The sequence below is a fragment of the Fundulus heteroclitus genome, chromosome 7 (genome assembly GCF_011125445.2).
Source record: "Fundulus heteroclitus isolate FHET01 chromosome 7, MU-UCD_Fhet_4.1, whole genome shotgun sequence".
NCBI lineage: Eukaryota > Metazoa > Chordata > Actinopteri > Cyprinodontiformes > Fundulidae > Fundulus > Fundulus heteroclitus.
The window spans coordinates 2,189,506-2,206,431 of record NC_046367.1 but is presented as its reverse complement, the minus strand read 5'-3'; the positions used below and the strand labels follow the sequence as shown (position 1 = coordinate 2,206,431).

The 16,926-nt window shown below is 42.4% G+C and overlaps 1 protein-coding gene and 1 long non-coding RNA gene across 3 annotated transcripts; both read left to right on the top strand.

Annotated features, from left to right (window-relative positions):
* The first annotated feature begins 462 nt into the window (after positions 1–462).
* LOC105921186 lies at positions 463–2,021 on the top strand. The gene is made up of 4 exons (XR_002427439.2): positions 463–710; positions 1,508–1,600; positions 1,714–1,834; positions 1,933–2,021. It is a non-coding gene; the product is annotated as an uncharacterized LOC105921186 (long non-coding RNA).
* Positions 2,022–2,026: 5 nt separating this feature from the next.
* On the top strand, positions 2,027–5,027 carry LOC118563642 (zinc finger MYM-type protein 1-like). 2 transcript variants are annotated; one of them, XM_036138733.1, is made up of 2 exons: positions 2,027–2,421; positions 3,073–5,027. In XM_036138733.1, the coding sequence occupies exons 1-2, from the start codon at positions 2,176–2,178 to the stop codon at positions 4,855–4,857; spliced, it is 2,031 nt and encodes a 676-aa protein (XP_035994626.1). In that variant the 5' UTR covers positions 2,027–2,175; the 3' UTR covers positions 4,858–5,027. The 2 variants fall into 2 exon arrangements, with proteins under 2 accessions (XP_035994626.1, XP_035994625.1); XM_036138732.1 differs by having other exon boundaries at positions 2,027–2,427; positions 3,079–5,027.
* Positions 5,028–16,926: the final 11,899 nt, after the last annotated feature.

Genomic DNA, 16,926 nt, shown 5'->3' with positions numbered 1-16,926 from the left:
CCGGGGACACTGAAACTTTTTTCACAAAAAGCGATGCCCCCAAAATTGTAGTCGAAAGGTTGAATCACATGCTCCCATGAGAACAAACGTGTCCGAGGCCCTCGTGAGTCCTTAATCCTCATATCTACAGAATTCAAGAGGAGTCTTTCGCAGAAAAAATGTCTCTGTGAATCGGCCCCATCAGATGCACCTATTTTGAATTAGCTGTGAAGGAGGCTCTCTGATTCATCCCTATGTTTGGACCATTATTCACAACAATCGAGTCTGTGTCTTTGCAGGGCCGGCCCGAGGCATAAGCGAACTAAGCAGCCGCTTAGGGCCCCCTGGTGGCCAGGGGGCCCCAAGCAGGGGGCCCCAAAAACGATTGACCAGGCCCTGGTCAATCTTTTTATTTTTAAATTTTTTTTTAACAATTAAATAACTTAAACAAGTGATATAAATGAATAAATGAATGAATATCAATTAATAAATGAACATTTCAAGAAAAAAAAAATTCTGATTCAACCGCTCATGCGCATTCACTTCGCGACGGCAGCCGCGATGGCGCTGGCGGCTCGCGGTACGCGCGCGTGCATTGACAATTCACCCTGGCACGCACGTCACGTTAATAGGAAGGTCTAAGCCATGTCACAAAAAAGGATGTATCCCTCTGGTGCAGAAAAAAGAAAAAAGAAAAGGAAAGAGGAAGAGAAAAAAAGAGCAAGATAAAGGTATGTTTGCATGATTATTTACGGACCGATATATTTTGTACAGCAGCAGCACAATTTGCACTCACGTCACTGAAGGTAACAGCTAGCTCGTCGTCATAACTCATGTCGTGATATTTATCAGCCATCCATCACCAGAGCGAAATCCCCACCATTAACAGTGAAATATTATCCGTTATTAATATACATTTATCTAGGTAGGTGTGTATTTCATGTATTGATACATATCGGCGAGGGAGACTATGTTTCTCGGCTGGCCTGGCCTGGGAACGCCTGCTTGGGATTCCCCCGGAGGAAAGGGACGTCTGGGCTTCACTATCGAAGCTGCAACTCCCGCGACCCGACCCCGTATAGGCGGAAGATAATGGATGGATGGATAGATATCGGTTTAAGTTGGAGAAAACACAGATGCCAGCTTAGCTAGCATTGCTGTTTGTGTTGAAGTGAATCTACTACCTTCATAGACAAAGCACGTGCGCTAGCGCACGTGCTTTGCACATGCAGAGAGCCTCTCTGCTCTAAGATCTTTGGTGGAAGATGGTATTTATCTTTATTAGAAAATATACCAAAAATGAAAATAGACTGCAGTTTTATTAATATGGTGGTGAGTGATGACGCAGTGCTTTCCTCGTATTTAGGCTGCAGTAGATCACCATGTTAAGTTTTCCCCATATGGCAATTATGCCTCATTTGCCAATAAATATGAATTGTTAGGTGTGGAGTTTCTTGTGGTGCAAGATGGGAAAATAAACTCATTCTACTCAATAAACTATGCATTATACAATGTTTTTTCCCCCCAGGAACACTGTTGAAGTACTTTGGAGAACAACCAACTTTACCTTCCCCTAATGTTTCATCTAGTGTCAGTGCCTCCACAGCTGATGATGCAGCAGGTGAGGGTTTTCTTGATGGCAAATGTTTACATAGCCTGTTAATATGACATCAAACATTTAGCTTTTTATTTATTTCTTTATTTTTTGTTTGTTTGTTTGTTTTATCATTGCAGGTTCATCTGCTGCACAAAACGATTAAAAGCGAGGAGCAGTTACATGCGCCTGAAAGCGAGGAGCAGTTACAAGCACCTACATTCACCGATACGTTGGTTTCAAAATCAGCCAGCATGACAGGTCTGTTAATCTAAAAGTTTTTGTTTTGTGTTGGCTTTACAATAACATTTTCTGCTATGTTATTTCATTCTTTTTTATTAAATCTAATGTCCCTACAGGTCCTTCTACATCTGCACCCACTGCTATAGATTTACCATCTACTGCCTCAACAAGCTCCAGCTACCAAGAGAGATCAACAGCTCCTCCAATTGACCCAGTTGAATGGTCAGCATTCCTCTCAGACTTAGAAAGAACTGAACTGGTAAGAAGAGGGCCAGTGCCAATCAGTGACACCTCTACATTCCCCAAGAAATCAGATGGACGAAGCTTTCACTACCACTATACATACAGACAATTAGTTAATGGGGAAAAAAATCAAGCGAAGCTGGCTAATTTATTCAAAGAAAAGTGATGCAGTTTACTGCTTCTGTTGCAAATTATTCTCAAGAAAGTCCACAAAGCTGTCAACAGAGGGACTGCGTGATTGGGTAAATGTAGGTGCTTTGCTGAAACAGCATGAAAATAGTCAAGATCATTCCAATAATATGGTGAAGTGGAAAGACTTTGCCCTCCGTCTTTCTAAGCAGAAGACTATTGATGCAACAGAAATGGCCCTTTTACAAGCACCTACATTCACCGATACGTTGGTTTCAAAATCAGCCAGCATGACAGGTCTGTTAATCTAAAAGTTTTTGTTTTGTGTTGGCTTTACAATAACATTTTCTGCTATGTTATTTCATTCTTTTTTATTAAATCTAATGTCCCTACAGGTCCTTCTACATCTGCACCCACTGCTATAGATTTACCATCTACTGCCTCAACAAGCTCCAGCTACCAAGAGAGATCAACAGCTCCTCCAATTGACCCAGTTGAATGGTCAGCATTCCTCTCAGACTTAGAAAGAACTGAACTGGTAAGAAGAGGGCCAGTGCCAATCAGTGACACCTCTACATTCCCCAAGAAATCAGATGGACGAAGCTTTCACTACCACTATACATACAGACAATTAGTTAATGGGGAAAAAAATCAAGCGAAGCTGGCTAATTTATTCAAAGAAAAGTGATGCAGTTTACTGCTTCTGTTGCAAATTATTCTCAAGAAAGTCCACAAAGCTGTCAACAGAGGGACTGCGTGATTGGGTAAATGTAGGTGCTTTGCTGAAACAGCATGAAAATAGTCAAGATCATTCCAATAATATGGTGAAGTGGAAAGACTTTGCCCTCCGTCTTTCTAAGCAGAAGACTATTGATGCAACAGAAATGGCCCTTTTGGATGCAGAAAGAAATCGTTGGAGAGATGTTCTTATCCGTTTGATTAGTATCATTCAGTCTTTGGCAGAGAGAAATCTTGCACTCAGGGGGTCAGTTGATACTTTGCATCAGGCCAACAATGGGAACTTCCTTAAAGAGGTGGAACTGATGGCAAAATTTGACCCGGTGTTAAAAGATCACATCAGACGAATTGATAGTGGAATGCAGCACAACACGTACCTGGGTAAGACTATCCAGAATGAGCTGATAGAGTGTGTCAGTGACAAAATAATTGAGGTAATGGTGGCAGAAATCAAGGACTGCAAATATTATTCAATAATTTTAGACTGTACACCTGATGTTAGTCACCATGAACAAATGTCTGTTGTGGTGCGCACAGTCACTCTGGGCACAACACCAGAAATAAAAGAGCACTTTTTAGGATTTCTGATAGCTCCAGAATCCACTGGCCTGGGTTTGTCCAATCTAATCCTTAACAGGCTTGAGGAATTGAACATCCCTTTTCAGGATTGTCGGGGGCAGTCCTATGACAATGGGGCTAATATGAAGGGAAAAAACAAAGGTGTGCAGGCTAGGCTATTGGTTAAAAATCCAAGAGCTTTTTATGTGCCTTGCAGTTCCCATACACTAAATCTGACAGTGTCAGATGCGGCTAAATCATCAACAGATGCTTCTTGTTTTTTTGGAAATGTGGAGAAGGTGTACAATTTGTTCGCCGGGTCCACTCAAAGGTGGGACATCTTACGGAAGTTTGTTGACATCACGCTCAAATCCTGGAGTGAGACACGCTGGGAAAGCCGGATAAAAAGTATTGAAGCTTTGCGGTACCAGTCAGAGAAGGTGAGAGAAGCCCTGCTAGAAGTGAGAAGTAAAGCAACTGACCCTGTAGTGGCTGTTGAAGCCAACTCCCTTGCGGAAGAGATAGGTTCATTTAGGTTCCAGATTTGTTGTGTTGTCTGGTATGACATTTTGTCTAAAATTAACATCACGAGCAAGCTTCTACAGTCAACAAACATGCAGCTTGATGTAGCAGTTAACCTTCTAAAAAAGAACAAAGGTGAACTTATCAGTTACCGAAAAACAGGCTTCTGTGATGCACAGACATCTGCTAAAGAAGTTTGTGAGCGGATGAACACAGAAGCAGTGCTGAAAGAGAAGCGATTGCGTTCTACAAAAAGGCACTTTGCCTATGAGGCTGCAGATGAGCAGATAGTGGATGCTATGAAGAGGCTTGAAGTGTCATTTTTTAATGCTATAGTGGATTGTAGCATTCAGTCATTGGAGGATAGATTTACATCTCTAAGTGAGGTTAAAGATAACTTTGGGGTGCTGCTCAATTTTAGGGAGCTTGATCAAAAAGTCCGGAGGGAACAATGTGAGCTTCTTGCGGAAAAACTCTCTTGTGGAGAGGAGGCTGATATTGATGGTAGCGCACTGGCATTAGAGATAGAGAGTCTTCCTGAACTTCCCCAAACTATGAAGACTGCCTTTGAGCTTCTCACATACCTCTCACAAAATGAGATGTTTGAGCTTTACCCAAATCTTTGGGTAGCTCTCAGGATAGCCTGCACTCTGCCTGTGACAGTTGCCTCAGCAGAGAGGAGCTTTTCCAAGCTCAAATTAATAAAATCATATTTGAGATCATCAATGGCCCAGGAAAGACTAAGTGGACTTGCAGTCATTAGTATTAATAACAAAGTTGGCCAAGCAATACCATACAATGATGTCATCAGTGATTTTGCATCCAGAAAATCTAGGAAGGAACGATTTTGAGGCATTGTTGTACAATTCATTGTTGAACCCTTGCTATTCTTATGTTTGCTTTCCTTATTAAGTATCTGTTTTTGTAACATTCTATTTTTGACTATATTATTGTTTGTTTATTTTGGTTTTATTTAAAATATTGCACATTTAATGCACATTTTGCATTTTTATTTAATATGTTTGTATTCAAAAGGTTTAATAAAAGAAAGTATTGTAAGTATTGTTTATTTATTTATTTTGTAATAATACATTAGCATAGTGTATTCATTTTAATATTCTCTATAACATTATAGTGTGACATTTGTGTCAGTAATGTGCTAGTATAGGTGATTCTGCATGGTGGGGGGGGGGCCCAAATCAAATTCTGCTTAGGGCCCCCAAGAGGCTCGGGCCGGCTCTGTGTCTTTGTAAAAGAGTCCTGTGCTGAATTGACTCTTTAACGTGTCCTCTGAATAGTTGAGTAGTTTCAATGATAGCTCTATAAGGGTGAGTCGCACTCAAATGTGAAATTAATCTGTCTCCCAGAATAACGTCACATTGACTGAACATTGTGTTAGGATATCAACGAGGTCAAGTGGAACGAGCTGTTTATCCCAGAACTGCATGGCACACTTAGATGGCACTGACCCAAAAGATTGGCACATATCTATCAGATACCACCCCGGAGGTGACACAGCTTCCCTGCTGATGTCACAGTTTGGATGTGTACCGCCCTTGTATGGATGTGTCCCGAGATCCCTTTATAATGTTTGTGTGATGAGCACTCGAGGCCTCCTGCCGATCAGGGGCCCATCAGCGCTGGTGTGACTGTAACTATTTCTCTGTCTTTACGTAGATAAAATATAACTAAAAGCATACTTGTCTGTTTTATGCGTCCTACATTCAAGGTAGTAAAGTAAGTGGGGGTCGCCTGACTGGGTAAAACGAACTGGGTCCACCAAGGGTGTTTCACCGTAGACACGGCACGGTGAAACAATAACAAATTGGTGTTTCCACCCGGACCCAAAAGGCGGCGTACCACCTTCCATTTTCCGGCCAGGATGTCATTCCGGAAGAAAAACACACAGCCTGCGGCCGCACAAAAGGTAAGGAGATTTCATTCATCTCCTAGTGTCTTTTTCTTCCTGGAGGGCCGACTTTTTGTATTCCTAAAGGCAGAGAAAGGGTTGAGGATAATTGTTTGCAAACGTGTCGATAAGAACTTGGGATTTGCGTGCGGTCACAGAGGTGTAAGTCCGGGAAACCTTGGCCAGGTTTCTGAAAATACTGTGAACCTTGAGAATATTGGGTTTAGAGGTCCCTTGTTAGGCACAGAGGAAAATACGTCTTCCTCTGTGTCTAGCATAAAAGCGGCCATTCTGACAGGCACGCCATTACGCGTGGCTTCTAAAACATCGTGTAGCCTAGAAAATGTGGGTTTAGAGCCCCTTATCTTTCGCAGGGACTAACATAAAATCTTTTGTCTTCACGGAAATATAAAAGCAGCCTTTTTCGAAAAACGAGCGCGTATGAGATTGAGAACAAGACCAGGCAAATACACAATGGTGTGAATGCGGAGGTTTGACGGAGGGTGGCTCTGTTAAAACCCCGATTACAGACGAATATAGAAAATCAGCCAGTGAGTTCAAGATATCTTTTTATATACCGTGACCTGTTTTAGAAACAGGAAGACCGGAATAAACCCGTGAGCTGGACGCACACACAACCAGCAAGAGCGAATGTACATACGGAGTTAACTAAAGATTGGCCAGAGAGTGTGAGTAAGTGTGTGTGTGTGTGAGACACGTTACTATCATTGAGCCGTGGAAGTGAAGAGTGAAGGGTGCACCTGTTCAGGTGACATATAACCTGCTCATCCTGAGTACACTGGCTCATTGAAATTGCCGTGTAAAAACACTATAATAAGGCATATAGGAACATAATAAGTTTTGGTGTCTGAGAGATAAAAAATAAGCTCTCATTGGACCGGGGTCAGGACGCTGTCCCAGCAGGTTGGCCAAAACGTGTGAGTGCTGGAATGGCTGAGAATCAGTTAGAAAATGAGCTCCAGGGGTGTTCTTTAGGAACACTGCTGGAGGCAGGAAAAGGGAGCATAATGGCAAGCTTTCCACACAAAGATGCTGAAAACCATTTAAAACAATTTGAGGAGTGGTGTGAAAAAATGAGGGGAGACGGGGTTTTTGGTGATACAGAAGGACCTTCACCCGATGCCCAAATGTGCACTTACTATTTGCAAATGTTAAAAAATAGACTAGCCCAAGCACAAGTAAAAACGGCTGATGCTGGTGAGTTTGATAGAGAAAAATACCAAAAAGAGGAAATCGAAATAGCAGGCTTGATAAAACTAACTGAACTGTATTTCAGCATGTGCTTCTCAGGCCTCGACAAACAACAAGAGAGTGAAAATCTGCAGGGGGTTAAGGGAATCATCTTCTTTCAAACAAGAAGGTAAGTACACAGCTCCTGTTATTCCAGAGATGTCTGCTTCTGGTGCAGCTGCTGTTATGCAAAACAATCTGTGTGGTGATAGTGCAGAACTGTTATCCAAGGCCAGGAGTGTGGTGACTTCATCAGACCCTTCGGTGCAGGTGCCTGGTATAGAGTTATGTGGGGGACAGGTAAGCGGTGACGCAAGACCGATACATGGAAAAAGTAGGTTAGAGGGACACAAACGAGGCCAGCTAAGGGTTGCGATAGAACAAGTGGTAAGACACGCTCTTAAAACTGCAGAATCAGATGACACAGATGTTATGAAAATCAATGACACACGCGAATACAGGGAGGAAAAGGGCCCCAGATATAATCTGCATTCTAACAAAACTGATCTTTCTTTACCTGCAACAAAACAAAGTGTGCAACTGCCATTGTTTCAGACTCACAGTGCTACAGGACAGGAGAATGCAACTGGTTACAGCCCTCTTTCATGTGCTGACAACGTTCATCTGAGGCACATGTTCCCTGATCCAAGAAAAGGGGCGCACCTTTGGATCAAAGCATTCGTGGAGATTTTAAGCGGGTATGTATTGGCTATTGGTGATGTGAGGACTAGCTTACCAGCATACCTGGAACCACATGAGGTACATGCGGTTGAAGTTTCTGCTGGAACTGACGAACTAGGAGCAGCTGCCCCTCTGGCCCCGGTGGCACGGCAACTTTGGAGCACACTGAGGGCGTTTTATCCGGTAAGGCCTCACGTTGAACTTTCAGATTTCTCCTTTTATATAAGAGTAATGCAAGATCTAATGATTACAGTAAAGGAGGTTAAGCTAAGAGCATAATAATTGTGAACGGAAATATCTGGATGTGAAAGTGTTTGAAGAAGGTAAATGACAGAAGGATTGGGAGTCTTGAACACTAATTACACCTTGTTTCTGTTATCCAACAGTAAACAAGGCCTGGTGTCTGCCAACCATCTCAACAGAGCATTTTCCTGGGGATAAAATGCTTATTGCCTGAAAAAGGACAGGACACTCATTACCATCCAACTAAATCGTTTTTGTCCATGCTGAGGAATAAGAAGAGAACTTAAGAAGTTTGGGAGTAACATGCCAGAGACCAATGATTTTTTTTATGTTTTCTTCTTTCTGTTTGCCATGAAGGAGCAGTTGCCTGAGAACACTGAGCTGACCACTTATGCGCAAATAGATTCATGTCTGCCACATGCTCAGACTGGCCTGACATTTTTTTTACTTGCGTTATTGACGTACAGACTCTTTTTATATCACAAAACTGATTTTTTCTCTTTCTTTTCTCCTTTCTGTTTTCGACTGACTTCCATGTTTGATTTTATGTGTTGTGACGTTTATACTGTGATGTTGCATTATGTTGATCGCTATGGCTTTATGACTAAGAATGAAAACTCTCTGTTACAGACACACACACCAAGACCTACAGTTCTTGCAATCTTTTTGCTTTGTTATATAGAGAACCAGGATCTGATGGCTATCACAGATCCATAAATTACTTGGTAAGGCTAATTTTTAGATTCAATACAGGGTGTCTTCTCGCTCAGATTGGCCCAGAGTGGGATTCCCCTAGACTGGGCTCTATCGGGTTTTTTACCATTTCTTAGAGAGATGGGGTTTTCCTGCTGGAGGCTCAGCCTGCCCTCTGGTGCCCCCTACTGGTACTCTTGGATTTGTGAGGTTTGAAAGTGATGGATGGTTGTCCATAGGAATGGAGAGTGGAGGACCGAGTAGGAGGTTTCTTGGGGTGGGGGTAGAGTAGACGAATTTGGCCTTGATTAAGGTACATCTTTAGCTTATCTAGTCTAAAGTAAACTTAAAATAATGTGCGCATAGGAACCTAAAACAGGCCTAGCTCAAATAATTGAACCGTAAATTGTAGATAAAATGCTTGGACTGTGGTGTTGAGTAAAAAATGCTGAATTATGAAGTATTCATGCTGATTGATGCTAAGATGTTTCCATTGTGGTTTGTCTGGCCCATTCCTTGGAACTGTTTTCGTTGTGATGCGCCTTTTGGGCACACCAGCAGAGATTGTGTGACCCCAGAGACTGAGCCGCACTATCGACTGCCATGGACTCTGGAAGCCGGAAGCTGACGTGCTTGGATTGCTTGGACTGGACGGAATGACCGACTGTTCTGGGAGAGGGACAGACTGAGAGCTGTCGTTCCACTGGTTGATCATCTTTGGTGATGTGCCATAATGACACATCATCAGGGGGTCTGTTAGGATATCAACGAGGTCAAGTGGAACGAGCTGTTTATCCCAGAACTGCATGGCACACTTAGATGGCACTGACCCAAAAGATTGGCACATATCTATCAGATACCACCCCGGAGGTGACACAGTTTCCCTGCTGATGTCACAGTTTGGATGTGTACCGCCCTTGTATGGGTGTGTCCCGAGATCCCTATATAATGTTTGTGTGATGAGCAATCGAGGCCTTCCTGCCGAACAGGGGCCCATCAGCGCTGGTGTGACTGTAACTATTTCTCTGTCTTTACGTAGAAAAAATATAACTAAAAGCATACTTGTCTGTTTTATGCGTCCTACATTCAAGGTAATAAGTAAGTGGGGGTCGCCTGACTGGGTAAAACGAGCTGGGTCCACCGAGGGTGCTTCACCGTAGACGGGACACGGTGAAACAATAACACAGGCAACAACTGTATGCTGTTGAAATGAGTTACTCAAAGGCAGAACTGTCAAAAAACTTCAAATTGTAACTGCAGCAAAGAGCATACACATATTCCATCACTAATACAAAGGTAGGCTGACCCATTCCACGACAAAACTAAAGCTCTCGTCTGCTTCTATTGCTTGGCTGACTTTTCCGGACTTTCCCCCTGCTGGGAGGTGGAATTGAACACAGTAAAAGAAAAACAGTGGTGAAACTAACTATATTACTAAATAATATGTAAAATGCATATGACTAAAAAGGAAAAACAAATTTTCTTAAGGTGTTATACTTAAGCGGGACATAGAAACTGGTTACAGGTATTGGAAAGATAACTTTTATGCTCTGAAAGGCAGAGAACCCAATATTTGAGCAAGACACAATGTAGCATTTAAAAGGTTAAGTAAAAATAATAAAGCCTTGGTGCAAGCAAAATCTCTGAAAAGAGCAGGAGCCAGGCAGATAAGTTGAGGAAGGGATCTGGTCTGAGAAACAGGCACGGTTCATACGTGAATATTAAGATAAATGCTGACAGATGACAAGAAAGCAGAAAGACAATGAGGAGTCCGACGGCGGGAAGGCGAGACAGATAAATTCAGGAAATGCAGAACTTGGTCAGAAATCTGTGAACAAGAAGCAGTGGGGACTCCATATGTAGTTTAGATCCCTGCACTGCAAAATTTCCCATGCAGGAATCCAAACTGGAGGTGTGTCAGATCTGTTCATGCATCCTGAGAGCCCTGCCCCCTTCCCTTGTTTTGAAATAATACCAGATCTACTTTACACTTCCTGTGTTTGACTTCCTGTCATACTCATCTGGTTTTAAGAAATTGATACACTTTGTTCCGTTATCCATTAAAAATTGACTGAAATCCGTATTTCTAATGGATGGTGGACAAGGGTTCTCTGTCATGCCACAGTGCCACAGATCATGTGGGAAATTCCTGATTGATTAGAATAGCTTTTATTTGTGATGGAATGCAGTATGCTTGGATGATGGAATCTGTGTGGATGAGGGATAAAGTTGCATAACGACAGCTGAGCCAGAAACATGACAACTGTAATGCAGTCTGCCTGTTGTTTGTTGGGCTTGCTGACTGTTTTCTCCCCCTGCTCGGCTCCACTCAGCTAATTGGGGGAACAATTTCCCCTGCCGCTGTTCAATGCTTTAAATCTTCACTTCAGCCTGATCACCTTATCTCCACCATCATCACCTGATCAGCCTGCCTCAAGTTATCATTCACCTGGTTAGCCTACCATCTGTCATCAACTTTCAGCAGCCTGTCCAGCCATCAACTTTCTGGGCTGTCATCATCTACCTGTTTTTTTCCTGTCATCATCTCCTATTTTCACAATAAAACTGTAAAAAACCAACACCATGTTCTGGATTTAATATCGGGTTCTATCCATATAAATAATTACAGTACGATCTGGCCAGCATGAACCAGTTTCAGGCATGTGTGTTGTTCAGGTAATGTTACAGCCAGCGGATAGTACATCCGCTGGATGACAGTGGTGAACATATGCCGAAATATTTTGCATGTTATATATATATATATATATATATATATATATATATATATATATATATATATATATATATATATATATATATATACACAGGACTCTCTCAGAAAATTAGAATATTGTGATAAAGTTCTTTATTTTCTGTAATGCAATTAAAAAACATGTAATGTCATACATTCTGGATTCATTACAAATCAACTGAAATATCGCAAGCCTTTTGTTGTTTTAATATCGCTGATTATGGCGTACAGCTGAAGAAAACTCAAAAATCCTAACATTTGAAAATGTCCATTAATGCACTCAGTACTTGGTTGGGAATCCTTTTGCACAGATTACTGCATCAATGCGGCGTGGCATGGAGGCAATCAGCCAGTGGCATTGCTGAGGTGTTATGGATGCCCAGGATGCTTCAATAGCGGCCTTTAGCTCATTTGCATTGTTGGGTCTGGTGTCTTTCAGCTTCTTCTTCACAATACCCCACAATTCTCTATGGGGTTCAGGTCAGGGGAATTGGCAGGCCAATCAAGGACAGTAATGCCATGGTCAGTACACCAGTTACTGTGAGAATCTTATGTCGTCTCTTAACCACTACCATACTTGTGATTTAGTTTACTGAACCAAGCTGAGTGTTTGTCAAGGCTCAGGAAACCCTGCAGTGTTTCAAGTTAAGCCAGGCGTACACTGTACGAGTTTTTCCCATTTTCGGGCCGATTCTTCAGTCGTGCGAGCATTTTTTGTTTTCGTGAGCGCATCCTGCTGTTCAAGCAGAGCGGAGGGCAGGGAGCGGGCGTCCCTGAAGCAACCTCCGGCCGGTGTTGGGGAGGGCGAGCCGTCCGGTCCGCGAAACGCGCTGCCCGCCTGTTTCAGCACTCCTCCGCTTGCTTGGGGGGGGGGGGGCGGTGGGTGCGGGCCAGGCGACCTGCCGTGCCGCGCGGCCGCCGATGCGTCTCGTCTCTCCTCTCTCTCCCCTCCGTTCCCCCGACGCCCGGTGCCTCCTGCGGGCCTCGCCAGAGCTGGGCTCGAACCCCTGCTCTGGGTCCCTGTCACCTACCGTCGCTCGCCTGCCTCTGCCACCACAGCGAGCGGTCCCAGAGGGGACACGACGTACAGTGTGAGCAGTCCGGTCTCGTCCGAGCGTCGCGCCGCACAGATCGTGAGCGGTGAACTTTTTAAACCCCGCGGTTCCGTCGCACAGTTTCAGATGTATATAAGTACCACGACTGAAAAACTCGTACAGTGTACGCCCGGCTTTAATTAGACGATTCAAGTGATTAGTTGAATAGCCTACTAGTATACTTTTTTACGATATTCTAATATTTTGAGATAGGATATTTGGGTTTCTTAAGCTGTGAGCCATAATCAGCGATTTTAAAACAATAAAAGGCTTGCGATATTTCAGTTGATTTGTAATGAATCCAGAATGTATGACATTTCATGTTTTTTAATTGCATTACAGAAAATAAAGAACTTTATCACAATATTCTAATTTTCTGAGAGAGTCCTGTATATATATATATATATATATATATATATATATATATATATAGTGTGTGCGATTTGCAAAAAAAACAGAGGGGGGGATCATTTCCTCGATTAATCACATAATGTCGATAGGTAACTCGAGATTAATTGCAAATTAATTGTATGTTATATTCTTTTATTTCTGAAAGTGTAATAGCCTGTTTGGGCATTTTAATATGCAATTTTGCAATAAATGACACTAATAAAATACATGCTTGGACTATGATGGCTAAATCACTAATCATGACGCCCTGATGTTTACACAATGTGTAAATAAATTTGTAAATAAAGACCATGCCAATATATTTTTTGCCTCTTAAACAAAGATAGACATGGTATTAGGCATTAATAAAAATTTTACATTTCAATAAAGTCATAAGTTTTATTGTTCGTTTTTTTACTCTCTCTCACACACAATATTTTTGCTTGCTGTTTATATCCATATTTATACAGTTTAAGCCTGGAAAAAGGTTTTAAATCTCCAGTTCATTCCAGTCTTACACTTTGCTTGCAACTGGGCAGGAACTTAGTACCCTGAATGAGACTGTTTAGCAACTGTTTAGTAACTCCAGGTCCTTCGTTTGGCAACGTGATTCAGTCTTAGTTTGTCAAATACAGAGAAAACAAATTAATAAGCATTAAAGTACGGTTTATGGGTTGGGTTTCTGCAATGTTATAAGCGTGTTAAAAGCTCATCTTCAGAACCAACCTCTGCTTAAAATGGTGATCTGCACCATGTAATCTACTTTCAGCAGTTATCACCGGTTATTGCACCGTAAACTGCAGAAAATACGTGCAGAGTTGCTCTGTCTGCCTTTACTACCGTCGGCTCCTATGGCGGAGGGATATTTCAGCTGGATACTGTCTAGTGCAGGCAGGTCTCTTAATAACCGCTGTTTCGTCACTTATTTTAGAGCCCAAATAAGCGATTTCACTTTCAGAAACGTGCCCCAAAAAAAAACGCAACCCGTGACTTATAAAATTTACAAGTGCAAAGCCCAAAAATCGCATGAAAAGAACAACCTGTGCAACAGTGGGCACGGGTCTGTTTTGCTACAGTCTCTAGCTCTGTTGAAACTACGGAAAGCGCCGAGGGTAAAAGAAACACAGTGCGGGAGCGCGGCGGGGAAAAACATTAGCGAACGGTGTGTGTGTTTTGACGCGCGATTAACGGCGACAAAAAAATGTCGGCGTTGTGGTCTTACGCGTTAAAACTGACAGCCCTAATTTATATACATTTTTAAATTCAGACCAGAGGGGGGGGAGGAATGTATCCCCCCCAGGGATAAAACATGAATGACCAGAGGGGGGGACGTCACAAGCAGAGGGGGGGGTAAATCCCCCCCATCCCCCCCCGGCAAATCGCACCCAGTATATATATAAAACATGCAAAATATTACATTTTTACATGATCTGCTGCCCTCTGGTTTTCATGTGTGTATGTAAGATGTCATCATATACGTACAGAAATACAATTGCAATCATATTATGAGTAACAAAATGACAGAATGAGTTAATGCAGCAAGTCAATATTTGCAGTGTTGACCCCTCTTCTTCAGGACCTCTGCAGTTCTCCCCGGCATGCTCTCAATCAACTTCTGGACCAAATCCTGACTGCACAATCAATGCTTGCATTTTGTCAGAATTCCTAGGTTTTTGTTTTTCCACTCGTCTCTTGATGATTGACCACAAGTTTTCAATGGGATTAAGATCAGGGGAGTTTCCAGGCCATCGACCCAAAATCTCTATGTTTTGTTCTCTGGGCCAATTAGATATCACCTTTGCTTTATGGCAAGGTGCTCCATCATGCTGGAAAAGGCATTGTTCATCACCAAACTGCTCTTGGATGGTTGGGAGAAGTTGCTCTCGGAGGACATTCTGGTACCATTCTTTATTCATGGCTGTGTTTTTAGGTAAGACTGTGAGAGAGCCCACTCCCTTGGCTGAGAAGCAACCCCACACATGAATGGTTTCAGGATGCTTTACACTTGGCCTGAGACCAGACTGGTGGTAGCGCTCACCTCGTCTTCTCCGATCAAGCTGTTTTTCAGATGTCCCAAACAATGGGAAAGGGGATTTATCAGAGAAAATGACTTTACCCCAGTCCTCAGCAGTCCAATCCCTGTACCTTTTGCAGAATATCAGTCTGTCCCTGATGTTTTTCCTGGAGAGAAGTGGCTTCTTTGCTGCCCTCCTTGAGACCAGGCCTTGCTCCAAGAGTCTCCGCCTCACAGTGCAGTGCAATAATGACTGCACGTGTTTCCTTAGAGATACCCATGGTTCACAGAAGAGAAACAATGATGCCAAGCACCAGCCTCTTTTTAAAGTGTCCAGTGGTGTCATTCTTACTTATTCATGACAGATTGATCTCCAGCCCTGTCCTCATCACCACCCACACCTGTGTTAATGGAGCAATCACTGAAACCATGTTAGCTGCGCCTTGAGTTTTCCAATTTTTCAGCCGGCTTGACAGCCAGACAACAACGCTCCAATAACAACTTCTTTCTCTTTTCAGTTGTTTATTACAGAGTGGCCTCCAACCACTGCCATCACTTTAGCCGTCATAAGCCGTCACAAGGCTTAATATTAGAAACAAACATAGCAATCAGCCACTCCTGCTGCAAGCTAGAAATAAAACATTTTCTTAATAACTTCAGCGTACAATTATTTACACCAGTTACATAAGGCAAAAAGACAGTTATTGTGTTCAAAATTAATCGATACTTACGAACAAATGTCGTCCGAAACACAACGTTAAAGATAATAATCAGCTTAGTTGCACAACTGCTTGGTGCTGCATTCCACCATCTTGGATCTACACCTCCCTTCCCCCCTTCCTTTTAACGTCACCAAAAACAAACAACAAAATGTCCACCAGGGGGCGCCCTAATGCGGTCTTCAACCTACAAAAGGCAGCACACTCCCCGCCTGGTACAATACAATTGTGCCACTACAAACAATCTTTCTAATAAACATTTTGTACCGTTCATAGCTATTACATTTTAACTTTCATCCGATAAAAGCAAAACCATATCAGTAACAGGTCTCAAAAACACTTTTTCGTTTCCATCTTTTACAGTTTTCACTTCTGCTTTTCGAACCTCATTGTCCTTACTCTCAAATGTTCTCACAACTTTTCCCATGGACCAGTTGTTTCTTTTTTTTTTTTTTCCCCAGTGTCCTGTCTAGCAATATGGCAATAGGAATTGATGTCTCAATGCCAGATAGAGCTCGACAGATTTTGCTTTTACAAGTGGAGCGAACAGCTTTCGCCATAGTGCTCCACTTGATTTATGCTTGTAAATAGCTTTATTATGATTCCTGCAAGGAGAATTTCAAATAATATGGACATGACAATGGGAGAGTAAAGGAAGAACAAAAAGTGAAAGAAAAGAAAAAAAAGAGTAGCGGTGAAAAAAAGAGGAGATAAAAGGGAGAGAATGATAAAACCTTCTTTGTCTGCTCCATCACCTGGAAAGAGACACAAAAAGAACAGCACAACCAACAGACATAAAGCAACAGATACACTCGAATAACACCTAGATGCCATTGCTAAATCCTATATATTATTATGTAAGCTGACATGTGTAATGTGATATTTGAAAAAAGAAAGTGAAAGAACATAAATAAATAAATAAATAAATAAATAAATTATAAGATTACTGTATATAAGTGAACACTTAATACCTGGGACCCAGCACCTGTGGGAGATGTGAAAGTGCACTAGTTTAGGTGAAGATTATCCAGAAATAGCTTGATAGTGATTGTGGAGAACCGAAGACCCACCTTCCCCGAGCACAGAGGCAGACGTCAGGGGACCCGTAACCCCGGACTCCCAAAGGGGTCCCTAAAGCAGGTCGCCCAGGAGGGGCCGACACAGGATATCTGCA